Here is a 21,224-nt window from a genome sequence, read left to right on the forward strand (position 1 = left end):
CTACATAAATGTCTATCTATCTATCTATCTATCTATCATCTATCTATCTATTTATCTATCTATCTATCTATCTATCTATCTATCTATTGATAAATATATCTCTCTATATACACACATATATATTTGGTTGTTTCTCTGGAGAACCTTGACAAATAACCCTGTCTTACATATCCCATGGGATCCAGCCCCTGCTCACTTCTGTAACTTCATCTCTTAACACTCTCCCCATCTTCCAATATGTTATAGAGTCTACACTGACCTCCCTTCTGTTCCTAGAACATTCCAGGCTTACGATGTCACCTCCACAGCGAGGACTCCTCTGACTACTTGGTCTAAAATTGCCCCCAGTCACTACCTGTTCTAGCACCCCATTTGATTCTCTGCTTAGAACTTACTATTATCCAATATATTCTTATTTATTTATTGTCTGTCTGCTCCTCAGTGGAATGTAAGGCCATGTTCTGTTTTATTTATCACTGTACTCCTGGATCTAATACAGGGTCTGGCATGCAGCTGGTGCCCAGTAAATGTTTGTAGAACAACAATGTGAAGGAGAGGGAGGATCCAGATGTTCTGCCAGCTGCCTTGTATACATGGTCTCTAAGCTTTACAACAGCCCTGCAAGGTAGGTTTTATTATCCCCATTTTACAGATGAGGAAACTGAGATCAGAGGGGTTAAGTACACAGTTGAATCATAATATAACCTAGTTTGGACTCCAAAGTCCAGGCTGCCTTTTATATTATCTGATGAAGTGGTGACAGTGAGTGGGGTGGGGATGGCAGAGAGTTGGGGAAGGGTGAAGTTGGTGGAATGGTCACTAGGACCTTAGGCACATCTCTAGGCCTCCACTGTGCTGTTGGTCACTAAGGTGGGCTCCTAGGCCCTTCCAGCCCTGATGCCTCTGAAGCTGGCCCTCAGAACCTGTCCATAATATCTGATCCCCAGAGGGAATAAGCCAGATTCAAGTTCTCTCCAAGGAGAGGTAGAGATGGAGCCCCTGAAGGAATTTCCTACGCTGGGTGATTCAGACCCTAATGGGGGAATTGTTGAATTGTATGCATTGGCAAGTATTAGTTAACAGGAATGAAAATTTTATTATAAGACCTTAGTGGCTGGGGAGTGTGGGGTGTGAAAAACTTCTCACCCTGATCCTGACTCACTAGACTCCATCAATCCTGACGCCCTCTCTTAAATTTGCCTGAAAATTTGGGAGCCTTGGGATGCATTGATGAGGATACCCTGGAACTTCCTCTTCTCAGGCAAAGACAGAGCTGTTCCTGGGGACTGGGAGTCCTGGATTCCCAGAGGCTTCGGGAAGGGGCCTGGTCTAGACCCCGCTTTGACCTTTAGTTACTGAACCACCTCCCACCAATGTCAAAATGTTAAGCTTCAGCCTCCCCATTTGTAAACAGGAATGAAAACACCGTGCATGCCTCCATGGGCTGCTGATGACCATAGATTGTGGAAAATGCCAAACATCATGGAAGGATGAGCTGGTCAAGTAGGAGGTGACAGGCGGCCGAAGATTGGCAGGCTGACCTTCACAAGGCAGCATCTGTAGGTCCTATTCTGACTTGGTATGGCCTTCTGAGTCTGATTTTTCATTTGGGGGGTGGGTGGGGCGGTGGTAGGGTGTAACCCACATGCCAAAAGTCCAGTCTCTCATTCTACAACTTAATAGCCATGGCAGCCTCTGGACCCCTCACCTAGACCTTTCTGTGGAGCTGGGGAACGGAACTCCATGAGGTAACTCAGGTAGGGCTTCTCAGTGCTGATCTCATAGTACCGGATATTTCCATCTCCCTGGGGGCAAGGAGAAAGAGAAGTGAGGAAGGGAGAGGGGCGGGCTGAGCCCTGGTCCATGGGTCTGCTGAAGAGAGCCTCTACTGCGCCTCGGAGTGGTCAAAACCAAGGAGACCTGGCCTCTAGGATCTTGGTGGGTCTGCCACAGGGGACTTCCTGGGGGTGGTAGAGTGTGTGTATTTGAGAAATTATATTGTGTGTGTGTGTGTGTGTGTGTGTGTGTGTAGTGTGTGTTTGTGGAGACAGCTTTTCTGGCAAACAAAGCCATATTTGTCAGAGATCTCTTAACAGCTGCCTCAAATTCCATCCTTAGTCATTGTTCTACACTTTAGGCTCTGATTTTTATTCCAATGTAAAACCTTCTCCCTCTCCAATCCACCTCTGAAGGACTTCTCAACCATGGACACTTTAGTAAGAATAAATGTCAGGTTGAGGGTAGGTTTCGATGGAAGAGGATAAGACCCAGGTTGGGTCAGGAGAAGGCACAAGAGGTTAGGCTGGCTCTTCTTAGGGGGTTAGGGCAGGAGCAGGGGCCCAACAGGGGCAGGGGTATCCCACAGGCTTTCCCAGTCCCTCCACCACCCTCTGCTACCTTTCCAGCCAAGTAGAGCATGTGGGTGTCCGCATCGTAGAAGGGGAATAGGAGGCCAGAGAGCCCATCAATTTCCTCCTCGATCAGAGGCATGGATAGGTCCTCCTGTGGGGAGGGGGCCGGTATCAGCTTATGTCCTGGCAGGATGGCACCTCACTTTCCCAAACCCCAGCAAAGCCCCAGAGCTACAGTCCTTTTATGTCACCTCCCGGCCTCCTTGCAGCTGACCTGGTCCCAGAGGGCAATCTGTCTTGTGTTCCACCTGGACACCCCTGTCGTGAGAAGCCTCTTCATGTTCCCCAGAAACACCACCCGGTTCACTCTGTGGTTTTTGCAGTTCGCCTCCTGGCGGGGAAGAGAAAGCTGGTGAGTCAGGGGCCCAGACACCAGGGTCCTGTAGTGGGCTGCATTGGTGGCCCCCAGAAGATACTTCACGTCTTAATCCCTGGAACCTGCGAATGTTTCCTTATTTGGAAAAAAGGACTTAGCAGATGTAATTTTAAGTTCAGGGCCTTGAGATATGAGGGGAGTCCCCTGGATTATACAAGCGGGCCCTATATGCCATCATATAAGAAACAGGCAGAAGGAGATTCCACAGACACAGAGGAGAAGGTGATGTGACTGTAGAGGCAGAGCTGGGAGTGATGCAGCCATAAGCCAAGGAAGCCAGCAGCCACCAGAAGCTGGAGAAGGCAAGGAAGGATTCTCCCCAGAGCCTCCGGAGGGAGTGTGGCCCTGCTGACACTTTGATGTCAGATTTCTGGCCTCCAGAACTGGGAGAGAATCGTTTCTGTGACTGTAAGTCACCCCATGTGTGGTAATTTGTTATAGCAGCCCCAGGAAACAAATATAGGTGCTGAGGAAGAGTGGAGCACTGGGACTGGGAAACCAGGCCTCCCTGTCACGCCCCAGAGCCGGGAGTGGACAGGGAAGGGGGAGCTAAACAAGACCCAGCCCAAGCAGGGTCTGCAATGGGCCAGGTGCTCTCAGCAGGGTGTCTCTTTTAACCCACACAACATCTACCGCAGGAATCTGAGGATGAGAAAACTGAGGCTCAGGAGGATAGGGGACTCATGCTGGGTCATTGTTTGATGACTCACTTCACCAGGGGCTCCTACTAACAGAGCTGTCCTCTACCTCCTCTCCTGAGACCCAGCCATGACACTTCCTTTTCTTCCTGACACAGAATGGTTCTCTGCCAGGATGAGTCAGCATCAGGTAGAAACGAGAGGCTGGCAGAGCAGTGCTAAGACCCAGGTTGGTGTCACTTGCCCTGGATTTTAGTTCCATGTTCTGCCAAAAAAAATGTAACCTGGGAGGAGCCTCTCACCTTCTCTGGGCTCGTGTCCCCAGACGTGAGGCGGAGGTTGGGTTCTCTGCTCTCTCACACGTTTTCTGCCCAGCCTGGGCTCTGGGGGTCCATCTGGCTAGGTTTGAATCATAGCTCCTTCATGACTGTGGGATTCTAGTCTCTGACTCTCCAAGGCTCAGCGTTCCCATGCGTGAAATGGGAAGAGAAACAGTGCCCACCTCAGAGGACTGTCACGAGGATTAAATGAGGTGACAAAGCAGAGCCCGTAGTCCAGTGCATGCCACACAGTGAGCTCTGAGTAAATGTTGGTTAATACTAATGATGCTGATAACTAGGATAATTATTATTATTTGTAGTAGTAGTAAATGACTTTTTGTTCTTACAATACTGGAGTCTTCCTAGGTGAACACAACCAGGTCACCATTAATTCTTTCTTGTGTAGGAGATATATCTCAAATTTTATCCAAATTTTCCATCCCCCCTAGTGACTGGTACGAAGTAGGTGTCCAAGAAATGTTAATTTCTTAGTCCTAAATGGCATCTAATCCCTTCCTCACAGTCAAGACCCAGAAGACTCAAAGATCAAAACTGGAACTAAGTTCACCATCAACCTCCCCGCTTAGAGCCATCCGTGAGGCTGGCACCCCGAGCTATTTCCACCAGGCTTGTCCCATGCAGATGGCTGAGCAGTGAGTCCAAATACCCTCCTAGTGGGGTCAACATTCAGAGATTCACACATTGAAGGGCATCACCAGCTTGGCCTCCAGAGCAGGACAGATGAATCCCATCTGGGGGCGGGGGGTGTGGTGCAGTGGGTGAGAAATGGTACTAGAGCCCCTCCCTACCAAGAACAAGGCAGGGCTCCTGAGGAAGGTCCAGCATAGACAGGCTGGTCAACAGAGGTACAGGCCAGGTGCATGGGAGAGGGGAGCTGGCGCTGCCTTTCCCCAGACCTGGTTGAAAGCCAAGCCCCAGACCCCAGTATCTTCCCGTCCCCTCAAAAACATGTGGGCTTCACCTGCAGAATGCGGCCAGAACGGGGCTCAATCACACGCAGCTTCTTGTCCTTGCACGTGGTGGTGAGGAGGCTGCCGTCGGTGTTGAAGGACATGCAGAGGATCACGTCCGAGTGGCAGTCGATCATCTTCACGGGTTCACCCACATCCAGGTTCCAGATGAGGACCTGGGAGAGTGGACACGCAGGAGGCGGGGTCAGCCTGCTTCTGCTGTCATGGGGCATCTGTCTCCAGTCCCCACCTGATGGTCCTGGGAGAGATGCCTTGTGCAGGGTGGAGGTGTGCTGGGATGCAGGATGGTATTGTTGAGTTCTGTAACAAAGGCTAATGTGTCCCTGTCACACAAATCCACTATATCCTTAGGCAGACCCCAGCCCAGCCTGGGCTCAGTTCTGCTACTAGCAAGAACATGTTCTTTGTGCCAGGTTCCAGTGACTGGAACACCTCTTTTGAGGGCATGCCGGGGGTTGGGGCCGGGGCTCTCCCCTCCAGCAGGTTTGGTTCTCCTTTTCCCTACCAGGAGAGTGTGGGCACAAAGTGGGCAGTCACCTCCAGTCCCTCAGTGTCGCAGTAGGCAGTACAGACACCTCCGGCCTCTGTGGACTCGAGGAATGATGGAGCGCACAGAAGATACTTAGTTGTGTGTAGTGAATGAATGAATGAATGAATGAATGAATAATGAGATGATATTGGTTAACATGCTCAGGAAAGTAATAATGTTTCCCCAAAGATGCCCTCCTCTCTCCCTCCCCATCTCCACTGCTCACTAGGCTGCCCACCTTGTAGTCATAGCCAGCACTGAACAGGATGTTGTTGGTGGTGGGGTGCCACTCGACCAGCCCCACACGCCGGCTGTGCCCGTGCATCTCCAGGAGAGCCTCTGTCATGTTCCGCTTCAGCCCGCCCTCGGGGATCTCCCAGATCCGCACCTGCAGGAGGGACAGAGGGCCTCGGCTAGGTGGGCAGGGCCAAGAGAAGACCCTGATGGCGTCTCCCTCGGTCACCAGGCTTTCAGAGACTTGCTTGGTGAGGAGCCTCCTGGCCAGGGTGGTGGGCAGAGCCTGACTGAGCCCTGTGGGAAGTTTCCACGGTGTGGTTAGAGAGGAAAGAGGCTATCTCCTCTCTGCCTTTGGGAGGGTATTCTCTGAGAAGTCTCTGCAGACCTTGGCAACTATTATTACTGGCATGTTCATATTTTTATGGTCTAGCCAGACCCAAAGGACCACACACTGAGCAGCTTTTAGCTAGTGTATTAAAAAGCCCATCTCTGCTTCCCTTCCCACATCCCGCTAAGAGATTCACCTTCAGACCCAGCTTTTCTCTTTGTATCACACAGCCTTGTTCCCCACTCTGTTCCCCACCCAGGATGGACACCTGAGCAAAGGGAAACCCATCCGGGAGCCTGGGAGGCTCAGAGTCCCCCCTGAGAGATGATGAACTAAGGGGCAGAGACTGATTAGATGTTAAAGCCTGAGACGAAAGGATGGGCAGAGCCTGGGTGCAACTGCCATTTCCAGTCTTATGGATGCTAATAGAGAAGCAGAAAAAGATGATCTGCAGAGAGGAGGATGGGACTTGCAGAGAAGCAGAGAGAAGAGACCATATGGTCCCAGAGAGAGAGAAACTGGGCAGTTTCTCTGCAATCTTTGAATAACCCCCCAGATTATTTACACCAGCCCTAGTGGGCTTATTTCTCAGGCCAACAGACTCTGCAGAGTTTTAACTGTTTCACCTACAGATAGGGAAAATCTTTGCCTGGCTTTGCCTACTGGCAGAACAAAATGAGATACTGCTTGTAAAAACTGGTAAACTATAAAGTGCTCCAAAGACCTAAGGAATTATAATTCTTGTTCTGATTGTTGTTATTATCATCACTAATGCTGTTTATGAGGATCTAACTGGTGGGGAGGAAAGAGCACATGTGACAACAACTTGGGACACCTTTAAACAAACCTTTTGAAAATCTGAACTCCACCCTTGCCAGTAAGGAGAAAAACAGGAAAAACAGCTTTGAGATACCATTTATAATCTTCTAAAATAGCCAACTAAAAAAATAAAAAGAGCCACTGCTGGCAAGATTATGCTGGAATTTGTAGGTTCAATTGGTGTTGGAAGTGTTATAAATCAGAGTCATTCTTTTGGAAGAAATTTGGCCATCTTTAGTAGAAACCATAAAGACATTTATGTTATATTCTTTGATTTAGTAATTTTACTCTTAAAATCCAATATAAGAAAAATCTTTATGTGCAAAGATGATCACTGTTATATATATATATATATATAAAATTTAGAAACACTAAATGACCAACATGAAGGGAAGAATTTAATGTCATATCAGTATAGAATATTAGCCATTTGATTACAATTCTGAAGGTTATGAATAAACAGAGAGAGCATGTTAAAGAAAGCCAGTTACAGGCAGTCTCAAGGATAGGGGAGCAAGGCTGGGAACTGGGGGTGCCCCAAAGGAAATCTCCTTGGCCAGTTTCCTTTCTTGCTGCTTCCTCTTCAGACTGTAAAAATGAGTATTTCCCACACATGTGTTTTCCTGAAGACCCAGCTCTGCACGTGCAGACACAGGGGGCTTCCGGGTGAGAAAGGCAGGTCCAATCAAGGACTGGGGTCACCTTTAGGTGCACCATTCTTGGCTTCAAAAACATATTCAAGAAAAAGATTATGATTAGGGGGCAGTTGAATGTTTTCCCATCCTCATTTTTATCTCCCTTGGTTGTTCCTGCTCTCCACACAACCCTTCAGAGTGGTGGGCCTGGGGGAGGGAGGTGACGTAAAGGACCCCATGGTCCTTTCTCCACAGGCCCTGTGCAAGGGCCTTCTGGGATGAGGTCTGATCTGGAAATGGTGGGATGGTGGAGTGTGGATGCAGGCAGATAACTCAGTAGTCACTGGTAAGACACATATTTCTCTTGTCCCCAAATGTACTAGAGGAATGTGATCCTTGAAGAGAGGAGACTGATGCTTGGGTTAGACACACACACCACAAGCACACATACCACACACATCACCATACCACACACACACGCCATATTTCCCTACACCACACTCCGCATATGCCACACCCCTACACCCCTCTCTCTCACACACATTTCTTTCTTTTTTACCCACAGGAATGCCATTATATATGTACTTCTACAACTTGCTTTTCTCATGTAACAACAGTGGGCATCTTTCTACACTACTACATATGGGTCTACCTCATCTTTTTAAGTAGCCAGAGAGACATCTGCTGTATGACTGTGCCATGATGAATTTAATCAACCTCTATTAATGGACACCTGTGTTCTGTCCACCTTTTTCCCTATTACAATTCCTTCCCTGATGAGCAGCCCTGTAATACAAGTTCATGCATGGGTGCAAGTATTCCTGTAGGACACATACCTAGATATGTTTCATTATAGTTACTGCAAAATTGTCCCCAAAATCTGTTCCAGTTTTCATCAATAGAGTCTGCCTCTTCACTTATGTCTCTAAAACTATACCTTCAAAAATGGATTTTTGCCCATCAGATCAAAAATGCCATCTCAACCATTGTTTGGATTTGCATTTCTTTGATTCTTAGAAATATGGGGAGTCTTTTTCTGTGACTACTGGCCACCCTCGTCTGCACTTGGGTAGGAAACTCAAGAAGCTTTCGGACTCAAGGGGATGAGATCTAAAGGGGCAGAATGATGGGCCAGCGTGGAGGCGTTTGGGAGCAGAGGATCCTGTCTGTGGACACCTCATACCTTCTCTTGAGAATAGTGGACAAACGTGTACACACACACAAATGCCAAGTCATTCAATGCCTAAGTGTCAACAGAGGCAGGAGAGTGGCCTCTGACCTTTGAGAAAGACTTCTGAAACAGAGTTGAGCCTCATTCCTTTCACACACACCTCTTATGAGCTCAGCCCTTGCTGGCCAATGGGATGGGCGCTGAGCCTGCCTTGTGCCTGCCCTTGAGCAGCACACAGTGGGGCCCACACGGCATAACACCCTGGGAGCACAGGACTGGAGGAACCTCGAATCCAGTCTTGGGGGTGACAGGGTGGGAGGGTCTTGGAGAAGCAGGATTAAAAGAGGGGATGTTGGCCCACATTTGAAAAGACAGGTTGGAGATGTGGGGAAGAGTGGGGAGACAGAAAAACAACCAGCGTGTGTGGGTTGGGCACAGTGGGTGGGGAAATTGCAGACAGATCAGCCTGGCTGGTGTGGAGCAGGCTGGCAGATGGCAGAGGAGGCCAGAGACCGTGTGTATCACACCTAGTCACTGAGGCCCAAAGGAGCACTGCTTGGGTGGAGTCTGAGAAAAAACCCTTTCCCAGAACAGCCTAATACTGAGCAGCCAGCTAACTGAGGCATCCCTGGGTTGAATCACATGCCAAGTTAAGGTAGAGACAAAGGGGAAGCTGTGAAGTGAGGGTCCACTCAGGCTCTAATACCACGGACAAGCTGGAAGAACTTCGAAAGCCGGTTAACCTCTCTGAGGCTCAGGCTCATCGTCCAAATGATGAATTAAGATGTATGCACCTTTTAGAGGCATGTGGGTTAAATTAAACTGGGCTTCAGAGTCCTCGTGAGGCTTTCTAGCCACATGGGTGGATTCGTTGGGGGCAATAGTTCTGCTTAAGAACCTAGGTGTTAAGCTAAGAGGATGGGAGGGTAGGTTGTGTCTGTGCTCAGGCTCAGCCCTTGGACTAGATTCATACCTCGTGGGGTGAAGGGCTGCGAGGGGGAAGCCGAGAGCTGTTTTCACCAATAACTGCTGGAGTAGGGTTCCACAGAGGGCTTGGGGAACCCGGATGAAAAATGTCCCACAGAGAGGGAGAGAGGCTCCCTGCCTTATCCCCCCACTTCCCTCCTAGGGCCTTGGTTTTCTCATACACACATTGAGACAGTGTAAGTTAATCTTTCAAACTTCTCTGCTGTTGGCATCAATAACTGTATCCTTGGCGGGAAGAGACTAACTCCTTGATCCACCGCTACAGCTAACAGTTGGCACCACATGCTATAGGAGCTCAGAGGAGGAGCTGGAGTTCACAGTGGGCCTAAGTAGCTGGAAAAGGAATTCCAGTCTCTCAGTACTCAAGGGATTTGTTGGAGGCAAAAAGTGGATGGGTGTGGGAGAAGTGCTGTGGATCTGTGCAGAGGTTATTCTGGGAGGTTACTTCAATTCAACAGGAAACCCAAAAGGGTCTGCCAAACCGGATTTCTGGAAGGAAGGGGAGGGGAAAAGCAGCAAAAGCACTCTCTCCGGCAAGCCAGCTGTGCCTATGTCCCCTTCATAGGTCCCTGGGTCAGAGCCTTGTTTATTTCAGTTATATTCATCCAACAAAATATGCTCAGCCCCTCCCTGTGTCACGCACTTTAGACATGGGGGGATGGTCCTTGGTGTCAAATATTTCAGTCTTGTAGGGGAGACGGCAGACACCTGCAGACAAGGCAAGACGGCTGACAAGGATGGTTAATAAAGTTACAAAACCAGTGTCCCTGTGCATGGGAGAGGGAGCAGCTGGTCAAAAAAGAGAGAGCTTTGTGGTCTGACAAACTCCATTCAAATTCAGGCTCTGAACTTAACTGGCTGTGAGACTTTAGCCAAGTTACTTAGCCTCTCTGAGCCTCGGTCTTCTCATCTGTAAGAATAATTTTACCTATAATTATAGTTGCTATGAAGACTAAAGGTATAAATATATGCCATGCCCTACCAAGCAGATTACTAAGCACTTATTAATGTATAACAATGTTTGCTTATTATTGATTAAAGATTATACACAAGTTTTATATAGGTCAAATTTTAGATGTGATTCATACTTTTCACGTGCACTTCGTTACCCTTGTGTAGTTAATGCATGTGATATAAAGTCTGTCTCCATTTTATAGAATGCAGCATAAATTTCCTCCCCGAAATTATGACATGATTACCAAGGTGTCTGGTTGGGTCTCTCTCTGCTTTTGACACATTGAGAGTCATGGCTGCTGGTGACTTAGGGTCAGGGCCTAGTGAGGCCCTGTCACAACACTGTTCCTAAGAGAAAGAATGCTCTGTTTAGGGGATCTGCTTGTTACACAGCTACAGCAAAGTGACAGTACTTACTGTCTGTATCTGTGGTATGGGAACACAGAGGAGGAGCTGGAGTTCCCAGTGGTCCTTTGTAGCTGGGGGAAGATAACAGGCTCTAAAGCACTTGATATTTACTTAAAAAAAAAACAACTCTGTTTGGAGTAGTGTAGGGAGGAATGGGAAAGTACAAGATACGGTTTCTGCCCTCTGGAAGCGTCCAGTTTAGCCGTACGACACGGCACGGTCTTTGGCCCTAGGCTTTCCATCTGACCGATCACTCTACAGATACAATGCCTGGAACTGAGCTCACAGCAACTCTCATGTCTTCTGCTGTGAGAAGAGAGAGATGGTGAGGGTCTTGCCCAGAGCCAGGAGGCTCCTGGAACCCGCCACCCCCCAGCCCCGTTTCTCGCCAATTATTCTGTTTACTACTAGAAACTGAGTTTATTGTCACTCACCTGAACAAAGGTAGAATCTCAAAGTCTACCTCGGCGTTGATATCTTCTGACCACCTAGCCATTTCCCAGTGTGAGAAACAAATCACTTCAAACCCAGGGAGGTGAGGGAGGCCACCTGAGGACCCAGAAGGAAGCATGACTGAGCATCCACTTCTGAGAGTCCTGTGAGGTGCTTTGCTAGAGGATTAAGTGAAATGGTAAATGTGGAGCTGGACACATGGAAGGATATGTGCTACCTATTATTATTATTATTGATGTTATCCTTAACACGGGTAAGGAAATGAGGCACAGAGAAGTTGGGAAATTTGCCTAGGTTGCACAGCTAGGAAGGGAGGAGATGGGATTCAAACTGAGGTCTAGAATAAGGCAAACTACCCTGTTCTTTACATCTGTGAAGTGGCAGAGCCAAGATCTGAACCGAGGCCTATGGCCTCTTGAGCTCGGCTGTTTAACAAATGAGCCACACTGCCAGTTTCCCTACAGCTGCTAGGTGTGTTAGGGAGGCCTCTTGGGGCCTCCTTCCGTCTCTAAAAGGAGTGTGTTGCTTCCTTCCAACTCCAAGAGGTACTGGTTTTCAAGTATGTAGGAAGGCAGGGTGGTAGGTGGTTTCTGGCTGCTTCCAGCAGGGCTGACATCCTGCCCCATCCCACCCCAAGCTCTTCTGGGAGGGGCATCATCTCTGGGGAAGGTGGGGTCAGGTGGGGTGGGTGAGGGCAGCCACTGGATGGAGGAGCAAAGGAATATAAGAAGGCAAAAGAAAGGTGCTGAGTTTGGCTCACCGGGGAGAGGGGCCTGCCTTCCTCGCCCCCTCACTCTCCTGGGACCACTCTCTTCTCTCCTTGAGATGTCAAAAAACCTCTCTGTGGCTGCTGGAGAAGGGCTGAGAGCAGGAGGCTTGGAAACCCATAGAACCCTTTCCTGCTGCCTGCCAGCCACCCTCCCTAGCTGCCGCAGAAGCTATAAAAAGCTCAGCCCTTCAACAATAGGTGACATCACCCAGCGGCAGAAAGAACCGGATTCTGCCAGATGCCAGGAGAGTTACGGCCCCCACCCCTCCCTCAGGACAGGAGCCCTTGGGAAAGGGCTTTGGGTATGTTCCCCCATCCCTGGAGGGATGGGTTAGGCTCCTGGGGACCTCCTTGGACTCTGGGGGAGGGGCAGCTGAGCCTGAGGGACATGGGGGATGGATTTCACTGGAGATTTTTCAAGGGATGAGGGAGGGAGGTGAAGTCTCTCTAGATCCCTTCAATGTCCTCTGAATGTTCTGAGAAGAGGGGTGGGCCATGGAGAGGTGAGAGTGAGTGCACGGGCACTTTCAGGAGATGGGCCAAACCCTCCGGAAGCGGCTTCTCTCTGGGCCTGTTGGGGTGGTTCCCTCCTCAGCCCTGGAGTGTAGCACAGTGCCTGGCACACAGTAGGTGTGCTGACTGACCTTCTAACCCTGGTTCTAGATGTTATGTCTGGTGCACAGTACGTTGACCATTTGGGCCTGAGTGGGTCAAGGGTGGTGTCTCAGTGGCCTACCCTCATGGTGTTTGATGGAGGCACAAGGGTCAGTCAGAACAGCCTGGGCAGGTTGACAAGCCTCCTTACCTGCCCTGCAGCTGCAGGTTCCACTTCCTGTACATTCCACCCTCCCAGGACTTGGTTGAGGTGCCATGTGGGCTTTGCACAGCGAGGACACCGAGATGTAAACGTTGAGTATTTGATGGATCTGAGTCCTTCATGGCCCTGAGCCTCAGTTTCCTCACCTGTAAAGCTACTCAGCTGTTGGTGACTAGCTCAGAGACCTGGCTGGGTTCCCACTTGCCTGAGACTCGGACTCCGTGTGACCTGGGGCAAGGCGCTGCCCCTGGGCCTCAGTGTGCCCTTCTCCAGGAGGGACTGGGCCCCAGCCTCAAGGGCTTGTTGGCTCCACAGCACAACCCTCGGCCCTGAGGCTGGGGAGGGGTGGAGACCAGCGGGGCTCTGAGCTGCTGCTTCTGGGGCAGCTGGACTAGCAACCAGAGCAAGAGCTTAGTTCCTCTCTGCTCTGGAGACTTAATCTCCTTCTCTGTGGATCAGCAGCCTGGGCAACCCCCACCCCACCTTGTCTCTGTGTCCCCAAGCCCCGTGTCCTTTCTCTTCACATCCCTTCCCTGGGTGCTCCCCTTCTCTCTGTGGAGCCCCATTCCAGCACTTGTCCAGCTGGCTTGGGCCCCACCTCTGCCACAAAGCTGCCCCTGACCCTTCAGGCCCCACTCCACTCCCCCCTCCTCCCCTAACCCCCCCAGAGCATGTGGCATCTCCCACACGCTGTATGCCTGGTGTCCCAGCTTATGCTCAGATGGCTTGAGAAGCACAGGCCTCACTTCAAAGTGCAGCTGCTCACCCTGGCATCTCAAGCCTTCTCTCTGCTCCCTTCCTCCCTTCACAGTCCCTCTCCTGCCCACTCCTCTCCTCTGCCACCAGTCCAGGGCTCCAGCCGTACCAGATACCTCTACCTTCCAGGCATACATACCATATGAACTTTACTAGAGTGTGAATGTCCATGTTGCCCCCAAATTCATATATTGAAATCTTAACCCCCAAAGGTGATGGTACTAGGAGGCAAGGCCTTTGGGAGGTGATTAGGTCTTGAGGGTGGAGCCGTTATGAACGCTATTACTGCCTTATGAAAGAGACTCTAGAGAGACCCCTAGCCCCTTCTGTTGTGTGAGGACACAATGAGACACCCGACCGTGCTGGTAGCCTGATCTCAGATTTTCCAGCCTCCAGAACTGTGAGCAATAAATTTCTGCTGTTTCTAAGCCACCTGGCCTGTGGTATGTTGTTACAGTGGCCCGAGCTATGACACACTCCCTCCAGGCCTGTGCCTTTGCCTTCTCCCTGGACCTCCTTAAACCCTTTCTCTGCCATCAAAGTCCCGCTTCTCCAGGGTCTAGTTCTCGCTAATCAACCCCCCCTCGCCCCACCCCGCCCCACCGCTCTGCCTAAACCTTGGTTGAAATTAATCCCTCTCTCCTCCCTGGGCACACAGCCCTGTTGGACCCTCTGTGGCTGCAGCGAAGTCATTCTGCACTGCATCTCAGTGAGGGGGTGTGATGCTGCCCCGCCACTGGCAGTGTTTCCAGGTCAGGATGGAGACTAGCAGGCATAGTGGTAGACACGGACCTCCTTTCATTCTCTTGGCAACTGTCAGAAGGATGTATCATCATTATTACTGTTAAAAGATGAGCAAAACCGAGGCTCAGAGAGGGTAAGTAACTCAGTTTTGGTCACTTAGCAAATAGTGAAGCCGAGATTCAATCCCAGGTCAACCAGATTCCATAGTCCGACTCTCTTTGAAGCCCCGCATCCAGGAGAGTGGTGGGCACACTGTGGTCCTTCAGTCGATGTATGTGAAACTGAAGGCAGCCCTTGGCTTGTGTGGCCAGGGCTGGGGCCTTGCACAGCACGGGTGTCTGGTTTATTAGCTGAGGTCCCACAAGATGCGGCACCTGACTCTTAGATCAGATAAGGTGCTGGGCTAGAACCGAGCAGGGCTATCAGGGCCAGTGACCCTCCCACCCTCGCTCTGTTTCAGGCAGAAGTTTCGACCTGAGGTAGAGCCAGGATGGCCACTGGTCCCGAGAGCCCTGGCCTAACCTGTCCCTCTCCACGGCAAGTTGAACACTGCCCTTCTCTTTCCCAGCTGGCTCCCCTGGCACAAGACACCAGGAGGGGCCTGAGGCTGCCCACAGGACTCTGTGAATTCATGTTATGATGAGACTTAGGAGAGCAGGAAGAGAGTGAGCTTGGGACCACAAACCCTTCTCGACTTCCTAGTTGTGTGACCTGCCTCCAACCCTCAATCTGGAGATGGCAGTGCCTGGCTCACAGGGTGGCTGTGAGGGTTAACCGTGTGTTAAGTGTCCAGCCCGACTGGGTAGAGGAGCTTGGTATAAGGCACCCCCAAGTTTCAGGGGTGTTTGCTCCCTGATGGCTGGTGACAGTCACTCAATATCTTAGCAGGCAGCGGTGGAGCAGGCTGTGGTTGCTGGCACTCCTTCTCGGGTTCCCTAAACCCAGCAGAGAAGGAGGGGCAGCACCTCCACCTGCCTGTCTCCCACTGAGCCCAGGCCTTACCTGCACCGACCACTGACCTCTCCAGTCCCCATCAGCTCCAGCTGCCTCCTTCCCAGCCCAGGAAGCAACCAGTGACCTTGTTTTCCTCAGGCTTCTGGACCTGTGCTTGGCTCCATCACCTTGTGCCCACCCTCTGCCCCGCCTGTGCTCTGACCTCTGGTCACTTTCCCCATTTTGCTAAAGAAAGTAATCATAGGGGGCAGGGGGAGAGTAAAGTGGGTAAAGAGGATCAAATAAAAGGTAGCTAAAGGAAACTGGACTTCGGGTGGTAATCACACAATAGGATATATAGATGCCAAATTATAATGTACATCTGCAAATTATATAATTGTATTAACCACTGTTACCCCAATAAACTTAATTTAAAAAAAAAAAAAGTAAGTATCTGGGGATCTAAATGTGAAATAACAGAAATCCAATAAAGCCCGATTGAAAAAAAAAGAAGGAAAAAAAGAAAGTAACCAAACCTGACGGCTCCTGTCACCGCCAATTTTTGATCTCTGTGCTCACATGGGCCTTGCCCTTGCTGCTGCTGCTCTCAGCAATCTTCTTGGGTTGACTTAGGACTTTGACCTTCAGGGGCTGGGCAGTTCCATTCCATTCTCTTAGCTCCCTCCCCACTCCTCCCACTTCCTAGATACTGTGCCAGCTGACTTCCCCCTACCAAATTTATTGACCAATAGAGACTATTTACTGTGACTCTCTTTCTTTGAATAATCAATTAGTTTGGCTATATTTATTCATGTATTTATCTTTCCATCCATCCATCTATCCATTTACCTTCATCCAGTAACCTTTGCATCCTTCCTTCCTTCCTTCCTTCCTTCCTTCCTTCCTTCCTGTCATCTATCTTTCCATTATCTATTTAGTCATCTCTCTAACCATCAATGTAGTCATCTATCCAACAGTCTATTCTTCTAACTATCCATCTATCCATCCATCCATCTGTCCGTCCACCTGTCCATCCCATCTAATACCTACTAAACATTTACTAGGTAGTAGGCTCTGTGTTGGATATTTGGGATTCAGAACCAAATAGGCCATGGCCTATGCTCTCAGGAGCTCACAATTGAGTCTGGAAAGCCAAGAAACCTGAGCTGGAAGTGCCTTTTAGTTCCAATACCCTGAGAGCCTATGACTTATACCAAGGCAGAACTCAGGGAAAGGGTGGCCTGACAGCAGCTTCAAATTTTACTCTCCCTGGATTCTTTATCTCCCCCCTGCCCGCTTTCTTCCATCCATCTCCATCTCCCCGTCTGTTCTCTCTTCTTCTTCCCTCTATCTCCTCCCTGCTCCCTCCTCCTCATTTCCCTTCTCCTATTTCTTCTCTCTTCCCACTAAGTGGTGGGACACATGGAATTCAAATTCTGGGCCGTATTTGTGGGTCTTTGGACAAGTCATGACAATTCTCAGCCCGGTGTCCTTCCCTAAAACCATGGCTCACAGGGGACGAAACCAGATGGTGCATTTGCCATGCCCAGCCTGCAAGAACAGGGGCTCTTTTCTTCATGGCTCATTCATTCTCTTCCCTTTCCCTCCCTCCTTGTCCATATTCCTCCTTTTGCCCTTCTCCTCCTGAGACTGCAGATGAGTGCTGATCATATACTTAATCTTTTTGTTCTAACTCTCAACTATAAAATCAATACCTCCAAATGAAATCACACGAAAGGCACAAGACCTGTCAAACAGTCCATAGATTTTCTCCTTCAGTCATTTTCCTAACTCCCCATCTTGGGCAAAGAAGGGAGAGGGAAGGGAGTTTAAGGAGGAAGCAAGGAGGAGTCCCACGGGCCCGCCCTCCTTGGGGACACCCCTCCTGCTCACCGACGTGTCCTCTGAGCACGAGGCAATGATGTTGTCAATGAAGGGGTTCCACTTGATGTCCAGGACATTCCCCTGGTGACCACAGACCTTGGGGTAGTTAGGTTCAATCCTTCCCGTCTGCCGAGGAGAGAGAGAGAGAGAGAGAGAGAGAGAGAGAGAGAGAGAGAGGGAGAGGGAGAGGGAGAGAGAAAGAGAAAAGGGGATTAGTTTGATGGCCCTGGGGTGGCCCTGAAAGGACAGCATTTGTTCTGGGTTTTTAACCTGGTGGGTCATGGAGGACCAACCAGTGTCTTATTTGTCTTTGGGTCCCTGCATCAGGCTGGGCCAGATGGCTCTGTAGCTGCATCCTCTCCAACACTGAATGGTGATGGGGCAGTGGGGCACTGTAGTCCATGTGACAACTTTGTCAACTTTGTGCAAATTAAGAAAAGATGTTTCTTCCTCAAGTAAAAATGTTTAAAGTTAAGATGTTACCATCCACCTGTATGGCCAAAGGCTGCTGCCCTGGCAGCACAGACACCCTGACATTGGGGTGTATGCACTCTCCTCGGTGCCCACATTCCCCACTGTCCCCTATGAGACATGCTACAGCCAAGTTCGGATCAGGAAGAGGCTCTTTCCTGCTGCTCAAGGAATCAGCGGAGAGGTCCAAGTCTCTGTGTCCACCTAAACACCGTCATGCACATAAGTTACTCTGCCTACAACGTAAACAATGCTGCCCCCAGATGGGGCAGGCTTGTTCAATGTGCATCTTAAATACCTGTACACAGTGCCCTGTGGTTAAAAGCATAGTCTTTGGAGTCGCACAGGCCTGTGTTTGAACCACAGCTTTGCCACCTGTTAGCTATGTGGCTGTGAGAAAATCGATGAATTTTTCTGAGCCTTAGTTTCCTCATTTCTGAAACGAGGATAGCAACACTTACCACTTAACACTGTTGTAAACATTAAATGAGCTAATGTACTTAGCAAAGTGTTTAGCGTGGCGATTATCATCATAAAGACTGCTTAATATATGAGAGTAGTTATTTTCATCATACATGTTAGATGACACCTCCTCCAAGAAGTCTTCCCTGATCTCTCAATGGGTTAAGAACTTCCCCGTGCTCTCACAGCATTCTGGCTTCCCTTCACTACAGTGTTATCACATAGAATTACAGTCTCTTTTTATTTGTGAGCAACTGAGGACAGGGTCTATGTCTTCCTTGTCTCTGAATCTCCAGCTCCTAACAAGCTTGGCACATAGTAGGTACCCACTACATGACTCAAAAGACATCCTATGAAGGGAATAGAGTCCACAAAAGATAGAACGAGAGTTGTGGGGGTAGGAAGTAAGGAAGGGTAAGTCCATGCTTACGCTTAAAGGTAGCAGGGCAGGAAAGGAAAATTTAGGCAGAAGCTGTGTCTCATCTTAATATTAGTTTTGGGGGGGATTTGGAGGAAATAGGGGGGTTAATACTAACTTGGAGGGGGTTGGAGGAAATAGGGCAGGTTTTTCCAGTCACTGCCCATCTGCTACTAGCGGTTAGGTGTTCAGAGGTACCTTACGCAGGTCATCCCACACCCTCCGTGAATTTCCTTGACTGAAAAATGAAGAAGACAACCAGTTTCTGCTGAGCCCCTGCTACCTGTGCTTTATACTTCACCAGTGTGATGAGGCAAGATTGATTTCAGGATATCCTCCGGCCAGAACCCCTCCCCACCCATTTCCTGCCTGCATCTCTGTCAGCTCATTTCCAGGTCGTGTGTGTGTGTGTGTGTGTGTGTGTGTGTGTGTGTGTGTGTGTGTGTGTGTGTGTGTGAGTGACACAGCAATGGCAGGATTAGTAGAGGAAAACAGACCTAAGAGAAAATGGCAGTGGGATGGAGGGTGAGGAATGAGGCAGAGAAAGAGGAAAAAAGCCTCAGACGTTGTTCTCAGGAGAACTTCACTGACACTGTACATCGTGGGGAAATTAGAGAACGGAGGGAAAGGATTTGGGGAGCAGTGCTATCAGCCAGGAATGGGATCCCCTCTGAATTCCATGAGGGATGTAATTTGAATTGCAACATCTTTTTCAATTACTTTCAGGCTGTCGGACTATGTTTCCTTAAATGAGATTTTGAGCAAATACTGAGACACATGTGGCCCTGGGAGTTATTAGGGTTACACATTATTTTCTTGAACTCTCATGACAACCTTGTTAATTAGGCCTGAAGAAATGAAGGCCCAGAAAGGTTAAGCAACAAGCCCAAGGTTACCCATCTGAAAGTGAAACTAGGATTTCCACACGGGGGTGATCCTCAAAGCTGAGGTTTTTGAACCCCACTGCTCATTGTTGGCCTGCTTCCCTCTTCCAGTTCTGACTTCCATGGGCACACGGGTCCTGCACTGTCTGCTTCTACGGCTCACTTACTCTCTCTGGCAGAGCCATTCCTTGCATTGGATCCCAGTGGCTGCACTGGAACAATCCCTGAGCAAAGCTGTTTGCATTCAGCTTTTGGCACCCAGCCCAGCCCAACCCGGGCAAATCCGAGGGACACTGAATCAGTCAATAGGTGGCCATCAGCTAACAGCAGCTCTGGCCAGCAGCCTGTGGGCGATGCACTGAAGGGACTGATGAAGCAAAATCACTGGAACCTATTCAGAATGAGGAGAGGTCAGAACCTTGCATTGGGAAAGGAATAAGTCTTTTTAAAGCAGAGACTCCTGATGAAATGTATACATCTAGGTGGACCTCTCTTTACATAATGTCTGCATTCCGCCAGTGGGGTATGTAATTATAATTATCATGACTGAATCACACTGTTATTTATGTGAATGGTAACCCCAGAGTTGTGTAATACACAACCTGCTTGGCTCTCCGTGGCAGCCCTGAAGGGAAGGCTTTCAACCTGGAAGCTCAAATTTTCCTGGATGATGTAGTAGGGTTCCACATAAAATTTTGTTTGAAAAATATTGTTTTAATATTTAGTACCTCTGTTTTTAAAGACGAGTTCCATTGCTAAGAAGGAAAGTTTGAAAACCACTGTTCTATAGAGAATTCAAACCAATTAAAAATACAATTATTAATTCCGGGGGAAAATATTGTTTAAGAAAGCTAATGAAATCATAATGCATAATGACATATACAATATTTACAGAGTTGTAATAGTGTAAATCTTGAATATTTATGTAAACAAGAGTTGTGCTGTAATATGCTGGGAGGGCAGAGGTAGAAAGGGGGGTGTGTGTGTGTGTGTGTGTGTGTGACCATGTGTGTATCGTGTAGTAAGAGGAGACAGCTGGAAGAGAGCCAGATCCCATCATCCATAACAGGAAGTCAATAGGCAATGTCTAAGATTTTAGAAATCAAGTCATGGCAGTAAAAGCATGAAATTAAAAAATAAGGGGGGAAAAAAGACATAAGGGGATAAGTGCAAAAGGCAACAACTAAAAGCAATGAAAGTAGCTACCTTCAGGGCGTGGGAAATGAGGGACGGAGCAAAGTGGGACAAGGATGGAGGGTGGAGGCTGCGATGTGCTGGTAAATATTTAACAGCTGGTTCTCTGGGGGGAAAAAAAGGTTCTGGTTTGTAACATTTGCCCATTTGAGTGGTGTAAATATTCCCACCATGGCTAAGTTCAAGTTACAGGGAGATATCAAAAGCAGAATCAGAAGAGACTCACAGTAGCGCATATTACATAATATTTCTACCACATAGATACAGTCGTCCTTTGGTATATGCAGGGAATTGGGTCCAGGACCTCTGAGGATACCACATGTGTGAATGCCCAAGTCCCTTAAATAAAACAACATAATATTTGCATACAACCCATGCACATCCTCCCGCATACTTTAAATCATCTCAAGATTGCTTGTAATACCATATACAATGTAAATGCTAGTAAATAGTTGTTATACATATTGTTTAGGGAATTGTGACAAGAAAAAAGTCTGTACATGTTCAGTACAGATGCCATTGTAGGCCTAACTGCATAGTACATGTCAGCAGCAACATAACTTTGTTTTCAAATGTTTTCGATCCGTGGTTGGTTGAATCCATGGATGTGGAACTTGTAAATATAGGAGGCCAA

The 21,224-nt window shown here is 48.8% G+C and overlaps 1 protein-coding gene across 2 annotated transcripts in view; it reads right to left on the reverse strand.

Moving 5' to 3' along the window:
* Positions 1-21,224, reverse strand: part of CORO2B (coronin 2B) — a 128,161-nt gene that overhangs the window by 8,306 nt on the left and 98,631 nt on the right. The window contains exons 3-8 of one of the 2 annotated variants that reach the window (XM_039865199.1): positions 17,171-17,287; positions 5,505-5,654; positions 4,728-4,892; positions 2,626-2,742; positions 2,398-2,502; positions 1,709-1,805 (exon numbers count right to left, since the gene is read on the reverse strand). In XM_039865199.1, coding sequence (XP_039721133.1) covers positions 1,709-1,805; positions 2,398-2,502; positions 2,626-2,742; positions 4,728-4,892; positions 5,505-5,654; positions 17,171-17,287 — 751 coding nt within the window. The remainder of the gene's footprint in view (positions 1-1,708; positions 1,806-2,397; positions 2,503-2,625; positions 2,743-4,727; positions 4,893-5,504; positions 5,655-17,170; positions 17,288-21,224) is intronic. The other variant, XM_039865200.1, reaches the window with a different exon arrangement.

This window comes from Pteropus medius, unplaced genomic scaffold, assembly GCF_902729225.1.
Source record: "Pteropus medius unplaced genomic scaffold, Ma_sr-lr_union100, whole genome shotgun sequence".
NCBI lineage: Eukaryota > Metazoa > Chordata > Mammalia > Chiroptera > Pteropodidae > Pteropus > Pteropus medius.